The sequence below is a fragment of the Strigops habroptila genome, chromosome 2 (assembly GCF_004027225.2).
Source record: "Strigops habroptila isolate Jane chromosome 2, bStrHab1.2.pri, whole genome shotgun sequence".
Classification (NCBI taxonomy): Eukaryota; Metazoa; Chordata; class Aves; order Psittaciformes; family Psittacidae; genus Strigops; species Strigops habroptila.
In genome coordinates, this window is record NC_044278.2 from 53,479,163 (window position 1) to 53,507,094 (window position 27,932).

General features: G+C 40.4%; 1 protein-coding gene across 1 annotated transcript in view; it reads left to right on the top strand.

The window, feature by feature from the left end:
• DHRSX (dehydrogenase/reductase X-linked) overlaps positions 1 to 27,932 on the top strand; it is a 173,953-nt gene that overhangs the window by 85,924 nt on the left and 60,097 nt on the right. Inside the window, exon 4 of the mRNA XM_030477739.1 lies at positions 27,375 to 27,476. Within this exon, the coding sequence (XP_030333599.1) occupies positions 27,375 to 27,476 (102 nt within the window). The remainder of the gene's footprint in view (positions 1 to 27,374; positions 27,477 to 27,932) is intronic.

Genomic DNA, 27,932 nt, shown 5'->3' on the forward strand with positions numbered 1-27,932 from the left:
CTTTGAGTCTAGGATTTTGTTGGCAACAGTGCAGCTGCAGTAATTACGATGATATGGAAAACTGAACCACAATATGAAAACCAAAAGGACTATTGCAGCTCTTACAGTTCAGAGATTGCTGAGTAATGTCCATTCAATATATGCAGGTAAAATTCATGATGCTTTATTATTTTAAGTAATTAATGTGGATCAAATCTATTTCAGAAGGCATTCTCTGGTTTAAGCATGCATGTAGGAGGTTTATTCGGCTGTTTTGTTTAACCAACCACTTAATAGTCAAGTAGAATTTTTAGTGAAATTAATTTTGGCTAGTTAATACTTACAAAAGCCTTTGAAGATATTTATTGCCATGTATTTGTTAGATTTTATTCATACGGGTTGAGGAACAACATCCTTTTGTCTCATAAGCAACTTCTCTTCTGAAAAGTATTTCAACAACTTTTTTGACCTGTCAGCAGTATTTTTTTTCTTGATCAGAGCCTACAAAGGCAAATTTATGGCTTGGATTTTCAATAGCTTTTGCCAGAGCAACACACTGAATCCCCCTGAATGCCATGTGCCATGAATTCTAACACTTCACATTGACCAAAGCTGTCACATGTAATAATAACGAAGAGCAATGTGAATTTGGCATGAACAACTGTGGCCTTGATTCACTCAGTGGGGATAAGAAACTGTTTGTGACCTGGCTCTGGTTGGAACACAGAGTGTTGTATTCAGCACCTTCTCTGAGGCTGAATTCAGATTTCTTAGTTGGTATTTCTTTCAATGGAAAAGCAGTTAATTTGCTTAATTCAAACATTTTAGTTGTAAGATATTATTTGCCCACATCTTAAATAGTTCTTCTTATTCCTCTGGTGACAACTAGAGGTTGAAAACATCAGCCTTCCACTGGGAAGTCTGCCTGTGAGTTTACCAAACTTGATTCTATTTCTGCAATTTATACTCCGCTCTTACTATAAATACTTATTTAATGCTTGGTTTGGACAGTGTTAACTTTGAGACAGTGCTGGCAGTGCAGGAGAAATGAATGTCATTTGAAAGCTGGATCCTTTTGTGGTTGGTTGTAATGTATGAACAGAAGAAAACTGATGTGCAGTGGTGATCTGTAATCTTATGAAAGAAGCAGTTGAAAAGCAAAACAAAGACTGAGAATGTATTTTTTCTGAAAAAAAAAATGTGGGTTATATGACTGGTGTGTTTTTCCTCAACACACAACTGTATATCTGATGTAATCGAAGAATCAAATGAAAAAAAAAAAAAAAGACATTGCTGAATAATTTCTGGTAATTAGCTTAAACAGAGACAGATTTATGGAGGTGCATGCTATTTTGAGCAACCAGTAATTGTATTAGCTACACCTCAGAGACGAACTTTGACTTCTGTATAACAGCAGGTTCCCCATCCTGCCTAACCAGGTTGTTTGGTAACCTTGAAGAGATGATTTTCTTCTTTTGAGAGAATGTTTGAAAGTTGATATGATTTTTATGTATTTGGGCAATCAATCAATTTTACTGCTTGGCTTCTTTCCCAGCCTCTGGTTCCTTTTACTACTTAATTTTGCGTCGAACAAGCAAATAAATGTTCTAATCGTATATAAAGAGAACTGTTTTGATTGTCATGTTTTGAATTCTTAACAACAGCTTAAAGTATTACAGCCATATCCTGTCAGCATATTGTGGCAAGTCTTGTGCATTAATTTTGGTAATGAGTATGAGGAAAATGCCACTAAAACCCTGCAGTAGAGCTCTGACATTCTTCATTGCCATTTCCTTGTAGTTCTCGTCTAACAAGGATCTGTTTTCCTAGAAAATTAGTTTCTTGCTCTGTTTCATAACAGCACAGCAATTCCAAAAAGCGTTGCTTTGAATTGCACTGCAGCCTCTGCTGGTCTTCCACAGTTTGGGCATCTTAAAGGCAAAGGAGGCTGTTGACATGTTTGATACCTGCTGACACAAGGAGCAAAGGGTCCTTCACAGCAGAAGGAGGGTGCTTGGTCCACGCAGCACCTGGCAAGCAGGTGGGCAGTGTGGGATGCAGCTGCACAGGGCAGCACAGAAGGCACATGTGCCCAAGCAGGCAGTGAGCATCTTCGGTATGGGCTGAGACTGCCCCAGGGAGAAACCATTCAATACATAGTATCTCTAGCCTCACTAGGCCAGGTGTGCAGGGAGGTACCATCCAGGCACTCCAAACTGCTATTTGCTACAGCTCCCTGAGACACCTCCCCAGAGCAGCTAATGCTGGTTTGTTTGCCATTTGAATCCCTGTCACCTCCTCTCCATTTCAGTTGCTTCATATCTTTTTGTGCTTGATTCCATGCCAAGGTCCATTATTTGGGAAAGCTCAATAAAAATCTGGTCAGCTGCTTCTGAGCTGCATGAATGGTGTTGGCACAAAGTGCTAGTGAGGTAATAGTCTCTCCTGATGTTTCATTGGAAGTGGTTGGCTTCTGGGGGGAGAGGAAGGTGGCTCCAGTTGGCAGAGTTACAGTTTGGCCTTGAAAAGACAGAAAAAAAATCTCATCCCTCCAATTACATATCTGTTAAATTGCTTGCTTTGCATTAGAATAATTTCACTGTTAACCTTAATAAATTGAGATAGCCCATAAGCCCCACAAAAGTAAAGTAGGCAAGTCAAGGACTTGCCTTAATTCTTTTTCTATGTACTCCCATGAATTGTATGCATCAATCTCTTTTTTCCTAAGAAAACAAAACCCAATCCTAAAACAGTATCAGATCAAAAAAAAAAAAAAAAAAAAGGCCCAAAGATTGAGGATATAAAGAATGCATTCTTTGACCAGGGCTGTGCAAAATCAAAAGAATGAGCAGCACATTAAAACCCTTAACTGTGAATATATGTACCTTTTTAATGACATTCTGAAAATCAGATGTGATGCAACAAAACATATATGTGTGTACGTACATGTGTATGTACACACACATGTAAGGTATTGGAAAAAAATGGGGAAAGTATAAGGGTGGATCAAGGAAATGACTGAACAACTGGAGAAAGTGCCTTAGAGAGAAACTTAGGTGTTAATCAAGTATTTGCCAAGTGCATTTGCTTATGCATAGCTCTATATCAAATTCCAGACCAGAGCCAGCTTGCAGCCTGCCAGTTTATACCCCAGGCAAAAAATCTGTGTTCAGTTTCTGTCTGACCCTGTAGATTTTTCCTGGAATAGCACAGTCCGTTTTCATAAATTTTAAGGGAAAAAATGCAAAAGGTACTAAAACTAAAGGGCTGTAGCAGCAGCCTAGAGGAAAAAAAAAAGGCATAACAAAAGCAGTTATAGAATCATAGAATAATAGGATGGTTAGGGTTGGAAAGGACCTTAAGATCATCTAGTTCCAAACCCCCTGCCATGGGCAGGGACACCTCACACTAAACCATGTCGCCCAAGGCTCTGTCCAACCTGGCCCTGAACACCGCCAGGGATGGATCATTCACAACTTCCTTGGGCAACCCATTCCAGTGCCTCACCACTCGCACTGTAAAGCACTTCTTCCTTATATCTAACCTGAACTTCTCATGTTTAAGTTTGAACCCATTACCCCTTGTCCTGTCACTACAGTCCCTGATGAAGAGTCCCTCCCCAGCATCCTTATAGGCCCCCTTCAGATACTGGAAGGCTGCTGTGAAGTCTCCACGCAGCCTTCTCTTCTCCAGGCTGAACAGCCCCAACTTTCTCAGCCTGTCTTTGTACAGGAATTGCTCCAGCCGCCTGGTCACCCTCGTGGCCCTCCTCTGAACTCGCTCCAACAGCTCCATGTCCTTCTTATGTTGAGGACACTGGAACTGTACACGGTACTCAAACATGTTTAGGGAGAGCTGAAACCTAGCAAGTCCTAATACAACATTTCTAATGGTTATAACATGGTTGTATTATGTGTGGTCTCCTGTGAAGACTGTAATTAGATCTGAAAACTTGGGGCGAGGAGGCTATTATCTCACCTATGTCCCTCAGTTAAAGGCAGGCAAGGTCAAATGAGAAATCAGCTTTAATAACTAACGTGGTAAGACATAAAATAGAAGAAATAGAATAAAAATTTATAGAAGAAATGAATTTTTAATCTTGTCTAGACTTAGATCAAAATAGCCTACGTTTCTGAAAGAGGGGGTTCTAGTTCTGAAATATAAACTAATGAGCTTAATCAGTATCTGAGAAAACTGTTATGGTGGGAATAAGAAAATAGGTAGATGGGTCAGTGAGTTTTTAGGAAAAGAACAAAACCTGGGATGGACGAGCAGGTAAATCAGTTTCATTTTTCAGCATCATAGTAGAAGTAGAATGAAAGGCAGAAAGCATGCAGTCTCTCATGGATATTTTTCATTATATCTGGACAGCCACTTTTACGGGAAGCAGAAACCTTGATAGCTATCACTCTTCAAGATACCTCTGACAAATGTAAAACTGGGTAACAGTTACTTTTGTAGTACTCAGAAATTCTACATAACTGCTAGAAATTATGATCAAAAAAGAAAAGGGAAAAGTTTTTATTTTCTTGTCATACTTGTTTATTCTAATCATTTAGGCAAATATTCAGATTCCCGTATTTCTGATACAGTCAGTGAAGGAAGGTCACCTTCCAGAACTTCCTTTGAAAGAACCCACGGTCGTCTTCTGACCACCAGGAAACCAAAGTGCCTGGTGTGAAATTGCTTGTGTAGTCTTCTCTTTAGAGAACAAAGTGGAGGTCTCTTCCAGATTTCCTTGTCATTTTTCTTATCGTGTCCATATCCATGCATTCTACCCTGTAAAATATCTGTTCATTTCTGTAGAAACAGAGTTAGGCCAGCACTGTGTGCATTGGGAGTGTACTCCAAATGAAGTAGAGTGGGAGACAGAAACCCAAATGCTAATATCCCACTGACTTTTACCTATTAATGATCCAATCAGTTCATGCCTTTATACAACTGTAAGAAGGACCAAAAGCATTTTGGTTTGATTTTATCATTAAGGTTCCGATGATAAACGTGTTAAGTACTGTGTTCAGACCATTACATACAAGACTTGCAGTTAATGTATAATTAACTAACAACTTTTGCTTGTTTCCTGTATGCATTTCATTAAAATGCTTTCCAACATAATGTAATTTCATTAAGGGAAAAATAGAAAACAAGAAGCACATGTAACCTACTTGCTGTTCATCTAAACATGCCACCCATTTTCAAATTCATAAGCATTGTGCCAGAGTGAGAATATGTTTACAAGTGGCAACACTAGTGTATAGTGAATCCTGTAAGATGCCAGGATTGGATCCGTAAGCTTTGAGGCTGGAGGGTTAGAACAAGCTTGTCTATCCTGACCACAGCCACAGGTTTGATGGCATACAGATGACCTCTTTAATGTTCCGCTGATTGTTGTGCGATCCCCCAGGTCTGGCACATGCTGGAGAAGGAATGTATAGTAAGATGTTGGAAATAGATGATCTTTAAGTTCCCTTTCCAACCCAAACCATTCTATATGTGTTTAAATAATAGGACAGACACTGGGGCCAAAAGAGGGTCATCTAATCCCACAGGTAGCTGGAGGAAGTAGGACACAAGCTAGCAAGTTGTTGGTGCAGATGTAGCCATCAGTCATCAGCCATCAATTACCCACCACAGATAAGGTCAAGCAATCTCTTGCACTGAGCACCAGTGCAGGAACTATCTGAGCATTGGGAAAAAAAATTATTTCAGTGGCAGGTGCAAAATATGAAGGAATAATAACAGAGAAACTTTGAACTGCCAATTCACTCTCATGTTGTAACTGAGAGTGTGGTAGAGAAGGATGTGATGGGACACTATAAAAAGCAGTCAGGAGATATGAGGTATCAATGGAAATTGTGATAGGACATACATGTTGGTAGGACAATGTACAATAATAACAAACAAGTACCAAAAAAAAAGTAGAAATTTGATACAGGCTTGTGTTAATATGGTTTATCAAAAAGGAATGCAGGAATAATATCAAATATTAAAGAATTTTGCAGTCAGGAAAGTGAAGTTTGTTCTTATGGCTACATAGTTCCAGGACAAAGTCTGCTGCCAGGAACTCGGCCAGGCCAGAGCTGGCACAGCCCTGCAGTGTGCCAGTTGTGACTGGGATGGTGCATCTGGAGCACTTTGATTCCTCTAATTAGAATGCAAGTAAAACATAGAGATACAGCCCTTCAAGAGCCCTTTGAGAAAACCCTTCAATTTTAAAACTTGAAAGAGGTTTTAAAATCATTTATTACCATTTTAAAAAAAGAAAAAAAAACCAAACTCTAAACAAAACAACAACCAAACAGATAAAGAGAGAAACCTCTGTTGCACACAAATCCAGACCAAAAGAAAAAAACAAACCCCAAACCCATCCCTCTGTGTGGTCATCTTTTCCAATAGTTCCTCATGGCCACTGAAGTGTTTTTCAGGAAAAGTTGTTCAAAACTTTTTTGTCTAATTTATCTTCTTCCAACTAATTCAAGTCCAAGTAATGACTGCTGTTGTAGGTTTGCATTACTGTAACATATCTTATATTGTCAAAGCTGCCTTCATTTTTGTTTTCATTCTTGACATGTTTTATCTGGTGGGGTTTTTCTTGGGTTTAATTGTTTTTTTCCATTTGATAAGATCAGCAACCATTACCTCAAAATACTGTCTTTTTTTCTGCCCTCCCCTTTTTCTTCCTGTATTCCCCCAAAGAAGAAGGGGTAGCATGTTAAAAAGTTGCTGTGATATTTGGTGCTGACTTTCTCTATATGCCCTGTATGAAGGACAAAGAGCATTATTTAAATGTGAACTTTTCTAAGCCTGTCATAGTTGATTTTTTTCCTTGGATTTGTATGATGAGACTTAAAAGAATTTTAATGGCAGATTTTCCAGCATGGCTTAGTTGAATGTCTTGATATTAAATTTTAATCATTTCAAATGAAGCTCTGTGTGGTGCAGTGGAATTCAGCAGAAGTATGATGTGCTAATAAGCTGCAAACTGTTAATACTGAGATGCTTTTTTGTCTGTCTCTCCGGTATCAAAAGGCTTCCCTGAGCCATAACATAAAATAAGTTCTCAGCTATAAACTCGAAGTTCATGTGTTAAAAATAACTGAGGAAAAGGAGGACATCAGTGGATTCACTGTTATTAGGATGACTAAAGGTGACAAAGATAAGCCACTGCTGTAGCAGCTTAGGCTTTCATATATCTGTGAAAAAGATAAATGATCCTAAGATGTATTTGGTGGTGTAGGATATTAGGAAGTATCGGTTACAACTTATGTTGAATTCCATCTAAAATATGGGGTACTGTCCTGCTCTGCATGTGCAATAAAGTGGACACAAACTGAATTAGAGAAAGCTTTCTGAGGTAAACAGTCTGCTTTAACAAAAAGAGACTAAATGAGCTTGGCTGGTCTTGTCAAAAAATAATTAAATGTGGCAGAGGATATTCTTGCTGCTTGTGGATATATCAACGGAGCAAATAATAAAAACAGTACAAATATATTTACAGTAAAAGACAATTTCAAAAAGCAATGAGTTATAAACTAGCCATGAATAGGTTTAGAGGTTAGTTTCCCAGCAGCTAGAGAAGTGAGATTATTGATCAGGCTTCTCATAATTACCAGAGAAAAGACATATTTTAAGTAGAAGCTGATGAGTTTATGAAGGAATATGACACACTGCATGTGGATATAGCTACGATTTGTGAAGGCCTGATCACTCCATGCTTCCTAACTTTAACTGCAAATAGGTTGGTTGTACATAACCTTATACAGTAAAATAAAAATTAGAGTCTTCCAGCTCTTTTGCCCTCTCTTCCACAAACCCAGACAAAACCATAAGGATTAGATAACATCTTCTATTGTTTATTATTGCAGTGATTTCTATAGCTCAACCAAGATTGGGGCTTCCTTATGTAAATAGAAGGTGATTAAAGAACTTGCAATAAATAATTTACTACTAATTAGAGGAAGTCAACCATTAAATTAATTTAGAAAATTGCCATTGTATTTTCACTCTTAAGAGTTCATGATAATTATTTGTCACAGATCAATTTTTGCATTTCAATAGAGAAAGAATTAATTACAAATGTATATAATTATTTTGTTGTTTTTTACCCTTCTTGATAAACTGGCAATTTTACTTGCAAAACTGTTTGAAAGCTTCAGTTCAAGCAGCTCTCAAACACTCGAAAAGTACCAAATACTTTCCCCACCTAATCCTACATTTTAATGGATTGAGGACAGAGACTGCTAGAATAAATGTGATAAGTGGCTGGGAAGTAACTCATAGGGTACAGAGATGTCTTTTGCATGGTGTGATGAATTTTTAATGGTTTTCCAAAATTCATAATGGTTTTTCCCCACTGCATTCTTTTCAGGTGGATTGGGTAATGTGATATGAACTCTGAATTAGAAATTTTTCAGTTCCACGCTTTGTTGTGAATCTGATAGTCTTGCCATTTGTTATCATCATCATGGACCAAGTGTTCCTATCTGTCAGGCCATCCCTGTACACATTGGTATGCTCTCCACATTGCTTCACAGAAATGCAGAGCTGTGAACAGATGACTGAAAGTCACAACACTTGCTGTAGTAATGTGTTGTTATTTGCCTGCTTTGATGTTCTTACACGATAGCTCATCCTTTTGCTTCAAAGGGATCCCACTAAACTGTAACTGCAGTAAGGACCTATGGGAATCTCGCTATTTGTAGAAAACAATCACACCTTTTTCTATGGCTCTTCTAAGCTTACGATGTTTTAAATATATAAGCCTTATTGCATGATAATCTTTTTTGACTCACCTGCATACTTAGATCAGAGTTTTTCATGACTAGTGGCTTTTCTAGAATTGTGTCTTTTCGAGAATTGTGTCTTATAAGGCTCTGCAGTCTGTTTTTCTTTCTGAGTATTTGAATGGAGCAAGATCTGCTCAAAATGTGAAACTTACAGGGTTTGGTCACTTGGACAATATTAGAGCTTTTCATGGTGTTTCTAGAAGAAGTTGAGTGATGTTGAGAAAAGTACGTTTTTAAAACCTTATTCTTACTTATTCGTATCCTAAGGGAATTAAGTTGGAATATTCGTGTATGTTCCAGTGTACTTCTAAGGTTCCACTAAAGCAGGCATTGTGTTTGATCTGCATTTGATTTTGGAGCTACATTGGTAGAACATTGTATTAAGCCATTGGATTTTCATTCCAGGTTAAAGTTTCCTTCTTCCATCTCGTGTGTTCTTTTGCAGAGCACCTTGGCTTTTTACCCAAGGTGCGTTGCAGAATTAATACCACTTGTACCTATTTTCTTTTTCTTTCACAAAGAGTATCTCTAAACATTCTTGGATTCCAAGTCTGGCTGTTCGCAATAGGTGGCTTTATCAAAAGCTGACCACAGTATAACAGAAGTATTCAGATGATCTCTGAGAGAGCACAGAAGGTATGCCGTTTAAATTCAATAAGTACCAGCTGTAAGTTTCTCTCGTGTCAGTCATCAGTTTTGTTACTTTCCAACTAATATCTTGGTTTCATTTCCTCTCTTGTAATTAAAACCCAAACTTACAGTTTCAAGTGACAGATTAGATGTTTCTGCCAGAAATTAATGCGTAACATATTTTTCTTAAGGTGTGTATTTCCGGCCACTAGAAGAATTGCTCCCACTATTTTGTAAGTACCAGGCACATCCTTTCACCCTCCTTTCAGTGAAAAGCTCCAGAAGACAGAATTCAGTTGGAAGGAGGGATGTGCAATTTATGCCCTCCTTTACCTGAGCAAAACCAGATTTTAAAAGGGACTGAAAGAATACAAGAATGCAACTGCAGTAGAGGGAAATAGAGAAGTGACGCAGAGGAGGAAAGATGTCGCCCTGGATTTCTGCTTCAGGTTCCTGAGTATTATGGAAAACATACCATGACCTTCCTCCAAGATAAAAAAAGGAGCAGCATAAACTGGGCCTTCCTAAGAGTGGATTCCCTTCAGGTGCAAAGCATGGTAGTCAGGACACCAATGGCAAAGGGGCAAAGAGGAATAAGAAATTGTTCTCTTTGTGAGCAAACTAACCCTGTCAATCTAGAAGAGCGTGGAAGGACTCCCTGCTCTGAACATGGAGAACAAATGTCTGTTACTCAACTTCAGGGGTGAAAGATAACCTGTAACTTTAAAAATGTCATCAGAAGTCACTCACACCTTGATTGCACTCTCTTTGGCTTGTAATGGTTGCTGTTCACTTAACTGAGGTAAAAAAGTTACTGGCTGGCTATTGTAGTCACGGTTGCCAGTAATAAAATAGGTGTCGGTGTTGGTAATTCTGGGGAAGAAAACCTTTGCTGATGTACTATTTGCACATGCAGGTTTTATTTTGAGAGAGTTTTGAAAACAGTCCTACATTAAAGTAGTATGAAATCATAGCTGAGTCACAGTTTATGCAGAGACAATGTAATGTCTGCTTATGTTGAGAAAATATATCTTAAAAGAGCAATGATCAAAACCAGGTTGATTAGAGTTAAAGAATGTAGTAATTTGGAACAATGCAAGTCAAGCATATTAAAGCATTTTTTTTCTGTTAGAAATTTAAATCTCCTAAAAAGCACTGCCAAGCTGTAGCAAGTCCTTTATTCCACAAAACCAAAATGGTGTGGAAAGCGTATATTGCCTTCCAGCAAAATTACATTCCAGGTTGCCCAAATGTCTTAAATTGTTCTCTGTTCTCTCTGGCTTGGGCTTCCCTTTCTTCCTCATTGACTTAGTTGAGCCAACAGCAAAAAGATGTCTTCAGAGAACAAAAGTGCAGTTGTTTCCAAAACAGGGACAGGAAACATTCGTTATCAATTTACCTCATGACATTCAGAACAGTTTAATAGAGGATGGGTGTTAGAAGGAGCCTGAACTCTTTCTGCTTCACCTCATTCTGTTTGGGAAGGTATTTTAAAACAGAAATAAAGGCTGAATACTGTGGGAAGTCAGCCATGCAGACTGTTTGGATGTGTGTTATAGATACTATGCCTATCAAAAAGGAGCCAATTACAACTTTCTCACTATGAAGTCCAGAAACTTTCAAGGTAGGTTATTACACATGTACTGAACTGTTTGGGTAAAGACAGATGAAACTCTCCCTGGATAATATCAGGTGCATCTCTGCTTAAGAAATATCAATAAATTTTCCATTTATAAATTGAAATATTTATCCAAGGAGATAAAGAAGGAAACAAAGAAATTCTCTAGTGGTGTTATGAACAACTCTCCACCCCCTTGGTTATCATGCAAGATAACCACCGTTGTCTTCCTTTATCATCAGAGGGCAGGAAGTTGCAACCATAGCCACACAGGTTTTCCACATCTCAAGATGACTAGCACTGTGGAGAAGCAGCATCCTTGTTTCTTGCTAGCTTCTCTCTGCTGTAACTCATTGAGAAATTACATGTTTGACTCAGAAATGAGTAACTGCAGGGTCAGGCCCTCTGTCATGCAGGAGGTCAGAAAGATGGGCTTACCGGTGCTGATCTGTGCAACACCAAGCATGGGTCAAAGCTTCATCTTCTTGGCAAGAGCTCTATGGTACAAATGTAGGCATACTTCAGCCATTCCCATGTTTTCTTTCCACCTCACTGTCTGTAGGCTATGTCCTTGTTGAGTTTTTTGAAAGTTTGTAGGGTAATTTCTGCCTAAAATATAATCATCCCTCTTTAATTTAGTTCAAGACTTGTATCGTTTCCAGGCTCACTGGAGAGGGAATGATGCTTCCCAGTTCTTCCATGCAGCAGCACCTTGCATTGCTGTGTTGTGCCTGCAGCCTGTGAAGAGCTGCTGCCGGCAGCTGGAAATGGAATGGAATATATTTCTCAGGAAAGCAGAAGTTGATGGTTTGCTGTAAGCACAAATCTCCTGAAAGATTTCTTCTAGAGAGCATGGAGACTGGAAGGAGAGGATAAGTGAAGATGAAGGAAGTGAAGCAAGTGTGTATGAATGATAACTGGATGGGGATTAGTTCCTCCTTTGATGATTTTGGAGGCTGGGCAAAGTAAAATACTTAGTTTCCTGCATCCATCAAAGCTGTTGGGACAAGCAATATGTAAAATTGAGTATAGGGTGGAGAGGTCCCTTGGAAGAGTACCCTAATGTTTTTGAGAGGCTTGTACTTGGAGGGTATTTCCAATCCAAACACCATTTGTCTATTAAAGCTGTTTCAGAGCACAAGTGACATCTGGACATTTGCCTCTTTGCATCCACTAGCTACCGCCACCATTACAGTGCAGATGGCAATATGTCTGCCTTGGGGTATAACTCATAATAGGGAATGAAGGTCTGCAGTTGCCAGAAATTGAATTACCAACAGCTAGGGGTTTGAAAAAGTGGAAAAATTAAACAGAGATAAATCACAGAGCATGGATGGCTGCCATCTGAGTAGTCTGAAAGAACCAAACAACAAAGCAGCCACGCTGGTAACCTAAATATGTAATTTACCCTTACATTAGCACTCTACCTGCCCATTAAAAATATGTTTTCCAGAACTTTATTCACAACTAACCAAATTTACTTTGGCCCCAAAAATAGTGGTTGAGGGGCTCTGTGTCACTTCTATTGAAATAACTGGAGGAAGCACATGGCCCCTGTGCCAGCGTGGGATGCTGGGGCTGAGTGATTGTAGAATCATAGAATTGTAGAATCAGCTAGGTTGGAAAAGAGCTTTAAGATCATCGAGTCCAACTGTTACCCCAGGGCTGCCAAGTCCACCACTAAACCATGTCACTAAGGGCCTTGGCTACACGGTTTTTGAATACTTCCAGGGACGGTGATTCCACCACTTCCCTGGGCAGCCTGTTCCAATACCCGATCACCCCCTTGGTGAAGAAATTTTTGCTAATATCCAGTCTAAACCTCCCCTGGTGCAGGTTGAGACTGTTACCTCTTGTCCTATCACTCGTTACTTGGGAGAAGAGACCAGCAACCTCCATCCTTTCCATCCTCCTTTCGGGCAGTTGTAGAGAGCAATAAAGTGCCCCTCTTCCCTGGTTGCTCTAATTCTCGCTGCAGCCCTGCTCTCCACTTTCTCTCAGGCAGAGCTGACACATTTTCCCAGGTGGATTCTGGCTCTTCTGCACTGCCCATTCCCAGATGAGGGAAAAAAGGGGAAGGGGACCCACCACGTTATCCAGCGCCAGGCTGGATAACATGCATGGCCATGCACACCATGGTGTTGGAGGCCAGATTCAGCTCTCTACAAGTGTGAGTTGAGCTGACCCCTAAACACAGACTTAAGGAGGCATTATAGTGGGTGAGAATCTGCTAAAAACAGGCAGTGTGGTTTTTATATGTTGCGGCATGCTGCACCAAGATTTTGCATCGGAGCCTTTTGATCTTGCAGCACTGCTAATCTGGGGCTCTGCAGCAATTCAAAGTGTATTCAAAAGCTAGAATTCAGATCCAGACCTGCTGTTAAAGGTAGCCTGCTAGAATAGCATGTTCGATCACATTGAAGTTATTATCTGATTTCTTTCCCAGTATGTGAGGGGGGTTATCTTCCCCAAAAATGCTAGTTTGGCATTAAGCAGAAATCAAAAACCTTCGTAAGTCCTCAGATCCAGTGTCCTGCCAGTTGCAGTTCTCTACTCCTCCTCTTCATAGTGTCAGGATCACAGCTACCACCATATTAGAAACACTAATCTGTGGTGAGGAGAATGCCTAGTTTCTTCAAGAACTAAATGCCACTAATACATCAGAACATGTAAGAAGAACAATTTCATACATTATTAATTCCCTGCAGAGGATGCAAAATTTAAGAGAGGTTTGTCTTTCTGAGTTTATTTTTCTTAGGTAGGAGAATGGAAGAAAATCCAGTTTGCCTGTAATTTGAGTTGTATTTGGGTATAAGCAGACTAACAAGAATCTGTTTTCTCCCTACCCCCTCTTAAAGGCTTGTCCCTGAAGGGTGTGCACCAAAGGAAAAACAATGCTGTGACTATTGCCTCAAAAAAGACCCTTCTACCTACTGCTGGTTTCCTCCCTGCTAACCAGAGAGCAGATGTACACAGAAATAGACTTGTGCACTGTTATGCATTTAATAATGCTACACATCTCTTTTCACTAATCCAGCGAGCTCAGCTGCCATCATTGTAGTACAACTGACATATTGCTCTGCACCTTGCACCCCTTCTGCAAGTGAGAAATTCAGACCTGAAGGAGTATCTCACCAACATTTCTTTAAAATTAGTTTAGCTGATGAAAGTATCTCCAGGAAGTCCAAATATTGAATGAGAATGCAGAGACTTACCTGTACAGGTAGTTCTTTCTCTAGAGCTGGAGTAAAGGGAAGTGGGAAAGACTGTTATGCATAAGCCAGATTTTTGAACGGGACAAAGACTCAAAATATCCATTTTTTGTTCACCTGGAACCTTCCCCAAGCGGCACCTTTAGGAAAAATACTTTGGTTTGTTTTTTCTTGAAAAAGCGAGTTGATGCAGTTAAAAATATGTTTCTTTCCATAAGTAGTCACCAAATCAGAGTATATGCTTTCCAGCTGGACGTAGCCTTCCCTGGCATTTTTTTTCTAATGAAAGGAAGAATTTCCACAAACTGTCTAATAAAAATGCTTATCAGCATGATTCAATACTGGAAAATACACAGGATGCACATTCCTAAGAGTAAGAATTACTCAGATGTCCAAAAATAAGTTTGCTTTCAAGAAGAATGACAATAACAGAAGCACCGAATGTTGTGATGGAGGGGAAGAACCCTGCGGCTCCTTGCTCAGCAGCTCTGGCTTACATTGCCTGAAATTCCAGGTCAGCATTAGCAGGGAACTGCTATGAAAGATAATTGCTTTAAAGCCCCATCACTGAATAGGGACACTAAGTTAGAGTGATCATGCTAAAAGTTCTGGAGGACCAGCAAGGGAGGTAAGATGAGAAGAATAGCAAAGTAACAAAACAGGATTGGGGTGTGGAGGAGAGATCTATAGTTTCCTAAAGATGAATCCATCTCAAAGAAAAAAAACCCAAACTTTTCTTATATTAATACATCTCTAAAAATAAAATGAAATACCTATTTGTATAGAAGTAAAAAGAGAAAGGAGGTGGCATCCAGTATACAGGGCAGACTGTGAAGCAGCAATCAGGAGACTCTATTCTTGGCTTTCTGTTCGTCTGTGCTTTTTTTCCTATCTCTTTTCTAGCTAGTAAGATCTCTGCCACAGATTAGTAGCTGCAAGAGCTGTGTGATTTATAGAGCAGCAGCAAAACTGCCAGTTCTCACCTGGGATGTGTAGCTACGCTGTCGTTATTTTAGAAATGATAATGTCTTGCAATTTGCTTAAGCTCAATCTCAGTTGTGTGCATGTACAGACATAGCGATACTAAACCCAACCACTACAATGATCTTTACCTTCTTTGACTCTCAGGATGTGTGCATCAATTAGATTGTGCAACTGTATCTCAGTTTTTCTGTTGAGAAGCCACAGTTATTTCAGAGACATTCACAATATGAAAAGAATTTAAACACTCCCTGCAAGACTCCTTATCTTTGTCCAGCATGAATTTTCTTTGTGTTACTCAGCTATCTGTGAGCCTTTGGCAAGATCCTGCTGGAAGTTCTCACTCTCTCTCTCTCCCCCCGCACCCCCAAATCTTAAGTATGGTGAATAACACTGAGTCATCTGCATGCATGCCCAATTCTCTGATTTTTCTCTCATTCTCTGTTTGTTCATTATTAGTTGAAACTCAACACTGGGATTCAAATCACCTAATTTTTGAGGTTTATAATGCAGAGGTTTAAATCTGAGTCATTGTCCCCAAGCTCCCTTTGCAGTCCATGCAGAGGAATAAACAGTTGTAGGACATGATTCATCTCATCTTAGACTACATTAGTGAAAGAGGTGAGATGAATCCCACCTTAGAAGCCCTCTACAGATCGAAGCTTGCTTAAGCATGAAAGAGAAACAGTGTAATGTCAGATCTGGAGGAAAGGACAAAGTAAGCGTATGCATTCTGATTCTTGGATGAGTGGGAAAAGACGATGACATTGTTACCCAAGGTTATTTATGTTTCCTTATATAACCCATATAAGATCCCACGTATAGGTTGGCATGAGCTGGGAGAGGCAGTTGCACCAGCAGACCTGTGTGGATGGAGTGAAGAGGGGCAGGGATGTGAGGGGACAGCAGCCACCCTGCCAGGTGGTCAGAAACCAGGTTAGCTGTGGCTAACTGGCCCTGTAGCTGTACCACTGGCGGAAGGGGCAGCCCTAGCCTCTCGCATTGTTCACCCGGCTGCCTGCTCCCACTGCCTGCCCTCCAGGAGCTCCTGTGGCCTTTGTTGCCACAGGAAAGGAGTGTGACTCGCTGATCTGTGTGAAGACTGTCTCCAAAAAGAAAGAGGAAAAGGAGGAAAAAAAGTTGATTGAAGCTGGGTCTGAGAGATGCTCAAGCTTGCCACTGGGGTGTTAGGACTGACACAGGGTGAAAAAGCAGAAAACTTCTGGGGAAAAAGGAAGGTAGTCTTTGTAGAAGTATGTGTTCTGGATAGTTCTCATGTCTAGAGCAAAAGTTGTTGAATTCTGGACAACTCAAAGTTATTCTTGCCTGGAGCTTGGAAATATTATTCCCTTCTTTGTTTTGTTTCCTTTGACTCTGCAAGGTTTTTGTCCTTGAAGAGAGACACTATCAGCCTCGCTGTGTTACCTCAGAGGGTGTGGAGCAGAATATTTGCTGAGGTGTTTTCATGGCAATACCAAAACTTATTACAAATGTACTTCTTTGTGCTGGAGGTTTTTATTTTGGTGGTTTTGAAATGGAAAGCAGCTGTACGCAGAAAATGCATTCTCTTTTCAGGAAATGTAGGCAATGGGAGAGTTGTTTCACCATGATGTAATGATTCTCTGGTATTAAATCTGGCCGTGAATTGAAAGTTGATTTCAAGTATGAAGTATCTAGACAGAATGATTCTATCTAGTGTACTGACAAATGGTCCTACTGGAACTTTTGTTGGTTTTGGGTTTTGGGTTTTTTTCCAGATCTCCAAGTATATATTTGATATTGGCTTACGGAAAGAAGCTCCTGCATGGCAGACTAGGACATGCTGGTTTTGACTGAAACTTTGATATTTGCTGTAAAACAGCACAGGAGGTCTTAATCTTTTTTTGAAAATCAGTAATAGAAAGTTGAATTTTTTGAAGACTGAAGGTTACAAGCCAGTTCACATCTCTTGATAATTACATCCATGAGAGGACAGGAGAAGCCAGACCTGCACTGACAGACAAGTGGCCCAGCTCAGTTCTGGGCCACTGCGAACTGGGCTGTTATCAGCACTGACCTATTTCAGTCCAAAAGCAGGCTAATTGGATTTGGAGGTTCTTTACTGTAGCAACTAAAACCAAAAAAGTCTGTTCTACAGATAAATGTGAGAGCTTCTTTTTTTTTATTATTTTATACAGCGAAAAAAGTAGACCTTCACATTAAAAAACAAATAAATTAGGGAGGCTGAGTCAAGCAAGATTTAGGGGTTTAAAGATATGAGCAAGGTAGCTAATTTGAAACTAAACTGAATTTGGTAGGGTTTGGCTAGCTTGGAGAAAATGTTTTGAATAAATGAATTGTATTTGCTTGTGCACAGTAAGCTGTTCATATAGAAAAGAGATTCTACAAGTCAAGAGGGGAACAGCTCAAGATGAATGCTGGTGCATGTTTTAGTCAGGGTACATGTCTAATAAAATATTCTGAAGGAGAAAGCTGCCAGCAAAAGATCACTGGGCCTTTTCTTGTCCGCACTGGTATTCTTCCATATGCATATATATGTCCTTGATCATCAAATTATACGGAATCACAGAATCACAGAATAGTTTGGGTTGGAAAGGACCTTCAAAGGTCATCTAGTCCAGCCCCCCTGCAATGAGCAGGAACATCTTCAACTAGATCAAGTGATTCAATATCTTAACTTTTAAGCTACGCAACCCAAGATGCATTGGGAATGTGCAAGTCCAAAGCTGAGAAACAAATGAGAGCTCCATATACTTTTCAGAACTATAGCAGTTTAAATCAGTTGAGGACTCAGCTTCATTTCTCGGAAGACTCATGCTTCTAGCTTGCTCTGAAGTGTATTTTCATTTTGTTGTCTTGTAAAAGCCTTGCTGACTTTTATCTTCTTTAATAGCTTGACTCTGTATTACTTCCAAAAAGCTCTTTACTTAAGTTTCATTCCTGATGGAAAGTGTCAGTATGAGAACATGGTAATGTGTTTGTCACATATGTGCGTTATATTTTGAGGTTTTAAATGAGATTTAAGTCACAGTGTAGAGCTAAGCCACTGTAAAGAGTAAATGTCACCCAAGAAGCAAAAGAAACATATCTGAAATTCAGAAAATATAGCAATGAAACTCAATATAAAAATCTCTTCACCAGCAAGGAAGAGGAAAATACATCTAAAAGTAAATAGAATCATAGAACAGTTTGGGTTGGAAGGGACCTTTAAAGGTCATCGAGTCCAGCCCCCCGGACCTGCAATGAGGGTAATAATCATAATGAGAATATTCTAAGCAATCTTCTTTTCTGTCCATAAATGACTCTTCAGATGCTCACTGTGAGCTCTTCTGTTCCCATGAGGCAGAAGGAATTTACCTGAACCTGTCCTCTTGTTTCTGGTCCCTCTGGAGAAAAAACCCCATATTTAGCTGGGAACGGGATGAAGGCTGCCTTCCTTAAACTTCAAAAAGAGATATGAGAAGCATTTCCACTGCAATACATGTTTGAGGTTTTTTCCGGATATCAGCCCCAGGGTGAAGCTAGTGTGGTCATGTCATTTCTCACCATTTCTCTACAGGGCTCTAAATGGCCCTATGAAGAGCCAAAATCATATTTCCTTTCAGCCTGTGTAAAGGCACACCCTTAGATATGAGAAATAATGACAGAAGGGGTTCCCCAAACTGTTGGTTAGTGGGCTAAAAACAAAGTCTTCCCATACCAACAAGGCAGGGTATCAGAGGACATTGTCTCTCTGAAGTCAGAAACCTGGGTGATGAGAACCTGAACTCATGAGGAGGAGGAAGGAGATGGAATCTAATTTCCAGCAAGCATATGAGGACATTTTATATGTATCTGTTATTGTATTTCCTATTCTCAAAAAAATAAAGCCTCCCCAGTCAATAATCTGGAGGGAATTTTACCCACGGGAAGCTAAGATAACCTTTCTCACCCTTAAAGCTGGCTGTGGATCCCACTGCTTGTGTCCTGCTGCCACCACCTCCTAAGGTTACTCTTCTGACAAGTTGATGGCAGATTATTTCTTTTCAAGTCCTGTCCCTGCTGAACAGAAAATGTCAAATACTATAAAGCAAAGCATGTTTGGAAAACCCAGAGCATGCTATGTCTGTAGGAATTGTGCTTAAATGGTAGCATATTTAATACCTGGTGGTGCAATTGGCAGAATCATGCATGGGCATTTCTGTTGCTTTATATGTAATACCTCCTCTTTGTACTGCTGTTACACCCCAGTGCTCTGGCAGCATGATCTGTGAAGCTGTTCAGGGAGCCTTCCTGTGATGAGCTGGTATTTTGGCAGTAACGGGAGTCGCTGGTAGTTACAGAACTGAATCACTGTTCTTACTCTGGATTTTTGCTTATTTTGATTAACCAGTACGCAAGAGGTACAAGGAATTTAACATCTTAAAGGATCACTAGATTGGGCCGCACTTCTCTTGTGGAAGTTGAAAGTAGTTAAGAGAGACTACTCAGTTTCTGAGAGCAGATTTTTATTTTACTTTTCCACTTCTGAGAGAGAAAGTGTCTCTCAGCTGAAGACTTTTTTGCCCCATTTTTCTTAGTCCAGTAGGTTAAAGCTACATGGTTAAGAAATGGCACCATGAAATGCCTTTTTTTACTGTAGCTCTTTGAGCAGACAACGTTCAAACCATCCTGAGGAAGAAAAAAAGCATGACTTTCCAATATTTGCCCAATGTGGATTTTTGTTTGTGTCATTAACAGGGATGCAGAGCTCTTTCTTCACTGAATAGGCTGGAGGATGACACACAGAGGCTGTTCACGAAGCCTAACATTAGGCACAGGAAGCTAATCTCTTCAGACTGCCTTTAAAGTTAGTAGCACTAGAATGAATGACTCAGAGAAGTAGCAGCTGAATTTAGGTGCTCTTGCTTGCCTGCTGGAAGGCTGTAGACAAACTAGGCTAACTAAAGTTGTGAGTGTATCTTTTAATGACTGTACCCAAACCGTATGTCTTTAAATATGCTCACTATTTTGGTCCGTGGCACTACACTCACACACTTTCCTAGATGGATGTGTTCCATCTGTCTTTTTCTTCGGTGGCATATCACAAGCATCAGCTTGAACAGTAAATCTGTTCTAGAGTTAGCCATGGTTTATTATTTCTATTAATAGTCTGTGAAAGATCAGTGATCTAAAAAAGTGCCACAAAATTATTCATACTAATAAAGAAGAGAGGAGAAAACTGGGGAGAAACTTGTAAGATGCCCAACAAGCAATAGTGAACATTTTAGTCTGCAGTCGCATAATTAAAATAGTCTGAAGGATTAGCAACCAAATTTCTGCAAATTGTCACCATAACCACAGCTGGAATTAAGGATCAACAAGTGTTGCAGCTATGATTGCACTTTGAAGGATTTTCTGTGCATTAATCAATTTAATGTTTAGTTCCTGAGAATCTTGGATGCTAATGAAGAGTGGGGGAGATTATGGAGTGCTTCTGGTGTGGAGCCTAGAGCAGTCATCAAGCGCACAGCAGCAGGAGCACAGCATAAAGAGGAGAAGCTGTGCTTGTTGCATTTATGGTGGCTGTCTCTCATTGTGCTCAACATGCAGTTGGCTGGTACACACCTTATTTACCTGTAGGATTTTGTTTGGTTTTGTTTACCTAGAAGTCCTTCTGTAGTAAGCATTTTCTAGTCCTGAATAGCATGCAGTGTCCTGTCATCATGCAGGTCTGAGCAGAACTTGCATTACAGCCCATGTGTTAGTCCGGGACAATGTAGAAGAATTCTCTTAACAGGAGCTACGTTCTGTAGGTGGGGGCTTGTGTGCTTCTACACATACACATTTGGTAGAATGATAAACCACAGGTTTATGTTAGCATCCTAGAAACGCTTTTGCATTTTTCCACTCACAATGTTGTCATATAGCAGCCACAGTTTTGATCTCAGGTGGTCAGAATTTCCAGCTGGCCAGAAGTTCATTCCTCACCCTTGACAGCCCTGTTTTGATTGAGAACAGCTTTTGTTTTGGCTGGAAGATGTGTAAGCAGATGAGCAGAATCTTGCTGAGAATGATGAGTTGATTCTGGGACACCTTACTTTGGTGAGAGAGGACCACAGGGGAAGGGAGATAACAGGCTTGTCTCTGAAGACTGGACCAGCCAAAGCCACTATTTATTAGTGTCAGCAAGGACAGTGCTGTGACAAAAAAGAAGGAGGCTGCAGTCAGTACTGCTTTATGTCTTCTCCTCCTTCCAGTTCATGCTTTTCTCTCCTGGGGTTTGCTCCACTTCATTTTCACCTGCTACCTTGCTGACAGAGCTTCTCTAGCTCTGCAATGCAGCATCTATCAGATGCTAGGTATTTCCCTCCTAAAGAGTGCTTTCTGGTAAACATCATCTCTGGCACTGTCCAGGTGCTCAGAAGCATACTCAGTTCTTTCATGAGCAGGACAGCATTTCTCCTTGCTGCTGTGCAGATAACAAAGTGAGGCAGAATAGCAGACGAAAGGTCAAATTCCTCAGTGCCCCCTGTAGAGATACAGCAGCCAGAGAACATGCAGACCTTTTGCAACACGGTTTTGAGCATGAATATGTGACTACTGCCGACCATTCTTTTAATTATCTTGTCTAAGAACCATTCCTTGTGCCTTGCTGGAGAAGAAACGCTTCTTGCTGGTATCTTCAGACACTGAATAGATGGGTGGCAAGCAGGAACAGGCAAAGAAATCCGTTCTGTAGTCCTCTTTCCACCATGTTCTCAGCTCCATGCTGTGCGGGGCAGAGTTGCAGCTTTCCCTAGAATCCATCCCCTGTTTGTATTTTTAGCACAAAGACAGTGAAAGCATGATGGAAAACTGCTTTGGTGTAAGTAATAAAAGGAAGTTGACTCTGACTTATGATTTTCGTCTGAAGTGGAGCTGTAGCTTCAAGATGATGAGTTAAAGCTGAATGCAGAATGTAGTGGTAGTTGGTAGGTGGCCTCCATCTCATCTTAACCTGCTCTAAATCAAACCTAAGTGACATAGTCTTTGCAGGAGCCCAAACATTGCATTTTCCTGTGTTCAGCTGATCAGCGAGTAGCTCATAAGTTACAGTCCCTGATAATTCACTGAAATATCTGTCTATTATTTTTGCTTCTGAATTTTCCTTCCATAGTAGACCAAAATTCCCATTTCGTGCTTTTTATGCCCTTTGATACAGACACAGAAGAAATGTGCAACCAGAGACAGCTGTGCTGGCGTGGAAAGCAAAAGAGGGGAACTCTAGATGTTAGAAAGAAAGGTGTGCTTATAGTGTGAAGAAGCAGGTGGACAGAAATGGGGAAGTTGACTCCAATGGGAAACTTGGGGAAGCACAAGCACTCCAGGGCTGTGTCAGGCTCTCCTAACACTGGGCCTCCCCCTGGCTCCTGTGGGGCTTATGGTGTCAGGTAGCTCTCCACGAGCCACTACATGCCTGTCCTTCGGGTCCTCTGACTTTAGGTACCATGACCAAGCGAGTGGAGGGTGCTCAGTGCAGGAAAAGGCACTGAACAGTAGTGGTGCTCGGTGGTGTCATGGGCAGTCAGCCAGCGTAGTTGTCTGTGATTTGTAGAGCCGCCTTGAGGAGCAGCCGGGAAAACATCATTCCGTGTTGCTGAAAAGCTGCTGCACCAGGCACATACGTGTTTGAAAGAAAGCAATTAGGCAAAGCAGCTAATTGTAGCACCATCATATAGATATCTATTCATATGTGAATAATGGTATAAGTAACTCTAGCTGTCTTTTGGGAAATTATCCTCCTTTTATATTTTATTAGCTAATAAATTTCTGACAGCTGAGTCATCAAATTACAATAATAGTCATATATTTTTAAGATTGAATATTTTAACCAGTGTCTGAGAATTATGTATTCACTTGCTTTTATTGGAAAGATTGTTCAGATAAGAACTAAGGGCACATCCAGTAGAAGAAAGAAATACAGGCATGTCTATCAGAATAGAAGTACCTGAAAGCAAGGACTAGTGTAGGAGAAAGTGAGATGAAATGGGATAGAGTTAGCAATTAGAGTATTTCAGTAGCATTAGCTGCAGATATTCTGTATGTAGATTCTACTCCCCAATTTTGTTCTTAATAGCATACAGAAAATCGAAGGAACCAGTTAGTTTTGAAACCTATTATTAAACTCGAACGCAGAATAATCACTGTTGTCAGTTATTAGGTACTTGAATAATTTGAAGTCTGGTGGCAGACAAACCAAAAAGATGAGTAACATATCTAAATATTAATTTTGGCATGTTTCAGTTTGCTTGCTGTTACCACACATCTTTTTGATCATACCTATTCTATACAGAAAACCTTTGCCATTGTTGTTTCTGAAAACTGGTTCAAGTCACATTGTTAGTTCAAGTTCAGGTTTGGCCATTTGCTCACTTTTTTAAACACTGGTCTTTATTAATTACGATATTTTAAAAATTGGCATGCTTAGTACATTAGTGCATGCTTCAAAATATCATAGAAACTAACCACTGTCCTTAGCTTCTGTGTAGTTCTTCAGTACACTGATTAAAACAATTAAATACTCGGATCATTGAACGAAGAAGAAACCTGGTTTCTGTTCACAGCCCTGCCACTGAGTTAGCATACTACTTGGAGACGTGTTTTGGCACTCTTTCTTGAGTGGAACAGCACCTTGGTTGGTGCAGCATTCGCACCAGTGAAACTGCCTCCTGGCAAAGAGCTGCCATGCACGAATAAGCATGAACAAGGGCTCTGGCCATTAATGTTTCTGCTCTGTGAGCAAAAAGAAAAGTTTGGGGGTTGATTTGTTTGTTTGTTTTCCTTTCCAAAGCGTGTTCTGATCTTTTGATACAAGTACTTCACAAACACTGAGTATGATGACATGCTTCCCAAGTAAGCAAGTAAATAAGCTTAGTAATGATAGGCTTGGCCTAGTATACCATTAGTCTAGGCAATGTATAGTCGTAACAAAGGACAGCATTTGCTCTGAAAAACTGTGAAATTAAGGGAAGGCAGATCAGACAGATGTAGCAAAAAGTTAATTCCCAGAAGAGTGAGATTGCACCGGTCAGGCTGAAAAGCACTCGCCTTGGCACACTGGTTATCTAACCACTGTTGTTGTTGGCAGTGCAGAAAAGAACAATTTCAAGGTCAAATGAGGGGAGATATTAAAATTTGGCTTAGTGAATGTTCTCAGGGGCCTGCTTTTCTTGCACATAATAGAGGCATTAGCAAAATCCAGGAGAGTCAATAATGTTGCCACAGTCCATAAGGGTGGTTGAAGAACTGTTTGGACCCTGCGCTATGCCACAAAATACCGCAGTCCAGTGCCTTCTGTACCAAGATGAATATTTTGTATTGAAAGGGACTCCTCCATTGGCAGTGTGAGTGACTGCCTCCTAAGAAGCTGATCATGATTTCCCTAATCTCTTTCCTTGATGAGCTGCCTGGAGAAGTAGAGCAACAGCAGAGTCAGCATAAAGCTTCACCTGGGTCTTTACTCCATTCCTTGTTATATGAGTTACTAATAGGTTAGTACAGCCAGGCTTTGTGTATCTGAGCAGTTACAGTGCTGTTCATGTGGTTTTATATAGCTGCCAGGCCACAAGAGGAATGACCTGAACAACTATCTTCTTTTACAAGAGTGAATAACTTTTGCATTTCCTTACCACGTCCAGATGCAGAACATCAGTGAAATTAAAATAGCAGACCTCCTAAAGGTCTACAGGGAGCTCAAGAAATTGGCCAGAGTTATTCATGGGTCACTGTTATTGAAACGGCATGACTTTACAGCCATTTTGAAGAAATGTATTTACACTAGCTTAAAACTGGAATCTAAGTGTTCTTTGGTGTTCTTTGGTTTTGTTTTGGGTTATTTTTTGTTTTGTTTTGTTTTAAAAAAAGGGAAAAGGGCACTGAGTAATTTATATAAATTAAGTAAGAAAATTTTATTGGACTAATACTGTCTATGTTGAAAATATATAGAGATTGTTGAAGCCCCATCCTGTAAAACTGAAGGGAACTGAAGGAACTGTTCTCCTATAAAGGATTTTGGTAACAGCTGTGATTGTCTTATGTTATTTATCTTGCTGTTGTGCCTTCAGGCCTTCTTAAACTCTTATTGTACAGACATGCTATAAAGAGGCATTATAGCTTGCAGCCTCGGTTGTGACAGGATGAAACAGTTTGGTGAATAGCATGGATGGCCCAAGGAAAAGAGTAAGCGGAAAGGTCTCATTGCAGCCTGTGTTGGAGCCTGTTTATGCAATAGTTCAATGTTCATGTCAGAAAGCCTTTCTTTAGCAGAAAGTGTGAAGAACTGCATATCTTTTAATTTCCCCTTCTTTTAAGGGCTGTTTCTTTCGTAAGAAGAGGTGGGAGAATCCATGTGCAAGGAAGGGGGTGGCTGTTCCTGTGGAGCACTGGGGAGCAGCCCTTTGGCTGCAAGGTGGGAAGGCGTAGGGGAGCAGGGAAAACCCGGTGAGGATCTGGAGCCCCAGTCCTCAGCTGCAGTGGCCAAAACCATCTGGGGGACCAGGCATCTGTGCAGAGGTTGGTTCTCAAGCCACAGCTTGGGAAATCTGGGTGTTTATTGAATCAGACAGTAAGCACTCACTCTGCAAGGACACAGTGAGCGAGGGGAGCATGCTTTGGGCAGCCTTTGCCTTTATTTCTGCTGGGCTTAGTCAATGGAGGCTGCTCAGTACTGTCAGACTTTCTCAAGTTGAAACACTTCTTGGTCTTTCTTGGAAAATTCACTTTATAGAAGAGGTTCAGGCAAATCCACCCCAGAGCCCTAGTGCACCGGGTCTAGCTGGGTGCAGTAGACATCTGGCTGATGTGGAGTCCCATCACAACATGTAGCAAAACAGAAGAGAGAATAACATCTGCACTAGAGACTCACATTTTCTTGTTTAAAACGTAGCTAATGCTGAACAACCCAAAAGCCTGTCATGCAATATATATACTTTCTGAAAGGCTGAACAGGTCACGAGGTCACAATTCTCATTCTTTTTCCTCTTTGCAGTTTCTAAAGAATATGAATTGTTTGTGTGGGGATAGCTACAGCTGTTGGGGGTGTGGGAATGGGGGACCATTTGTTTCTACTTCATAACCATGGTTGTGGCTGTCATGCAAGGCAAGGCAACCAGTGAAGCCATGCTGTGAGAGTAAGGGGTGAAAGCTGAATAGCTGCAAGAGGAGGAGAATTTTCAGACTTGAGGGGTTTAAAGTTATTGGGGGATTTAAGAAACCTTTTTTTATTATTATTAATTAATTTTGTAGTGTTCTAGTGAAGGTCAATAGCTGACTAATGCTTTGGACAAAGGATGCTTTTGTTAGAGATGTGCTTTATTGGAAATAAAACCATCCCAGTGTTAAATATACTTTGAGACACTGACACCCTGCTCCCTGACCGACATTAGCAGGATGCTGCCCACAGTATCCGTGTGAGGTGTGATCCTTTCAAATCACATTGCCATTACTGGAGTCAAGGGGCAGTGTGACTCTTGCCCGCATTCAAAAGGCAATCTTGACCACATTCAAAAGGCAAAACAATGTGACTGGTTGTTGATGCTGGCTGACCCGGACACCAAGTGTCTCTGGGCGTCCACTGGAGCTATGGCATGTTTGCTATCAGTGATGGGATGAGTCGCTGCGTGGGCACACTGTTGCTCATCTTTGCTACTGCCTCAAAATGCTGTCAGACTCCATTACTTTTTGGAGAACAGACACTCAGAAGATAATCTGCAAAAAAATATAGGGCAGCCTATTTGGCATTGTGAACACGGGGAAACGTTGTGGTGCCCTATGTGGCTTCTCCTCTCCCCTTTTGATTTCCAGCTGCCATGTCTTGATAATCTCAACACTGAAGAGCTGTAGCCCCTCTTCCTAAATGGTAGCAGCAGAAAAATCAGTAGGACTGGGACATATTTGCTCTGCTTGATACCCTTCTTCACCTCCTGGCAGCAGCATTCCTCATATTTGCTTGGTGAGAGGACAATGCTTTAAAAATAGAAATTAAGAAAAGGAGGAGAAAAAAGGAACCTTCTGAGACCAGCTTCACCTGTAATTTTGAAAAGCGTGGTTTATTTTTAAAATCTTTACTTTCCTGGTGACATTATCATAAAAGCCCTTATTGATGTCTGTGTTTTTCTATCATTGTAACTGACCTAACTCTGGTTTTGTTCATCTCCTTTTCTCTCCCAGTGGAGTTTTTATACTGTGATTTGGCTTCCATGAAGTCTATACGGCAATTTGTGCAGCGGTTTAGAGCAAAGAATTGTCCACTCCATGTCCTGGTGAATAATGGTGAGTTCTGTTTTTTTTTTCTTCATGTCTGCAGGAGAAGACATGACAAATGGGGCTCTTGTTTATCACTTCACGTTTAAAATCAATTATATGAACCATACAGCAGGTTACAATATGGCTGCATTAATAGGGATGTTTTTCTAGGACTTAAATTGCATTTGTTGGAGAGATTGTAGACTGAACACTTCAGTGCCACTCCTGCTTGTGACGTTATTGCAAGTCTTGTTCCTTTGCTGTGTTTTTTAGCTCTCCAGCACTAAAAATTATGCAACTGCACAAGAATCTAAGTATCCCTAATAAATATGAAAAAGGAAAGGAAAGTTGTACTGTATGTGTGTAAAAAACCTATCCTTAAACCTTTATGTACTTTCTCTCCCCTAATGTTTTCCCTGTATGAACACATGGGTTCACTACAGCTGCCTAGTGAGCTGGGTTGGGGGGGTTAGTCCATCTGAA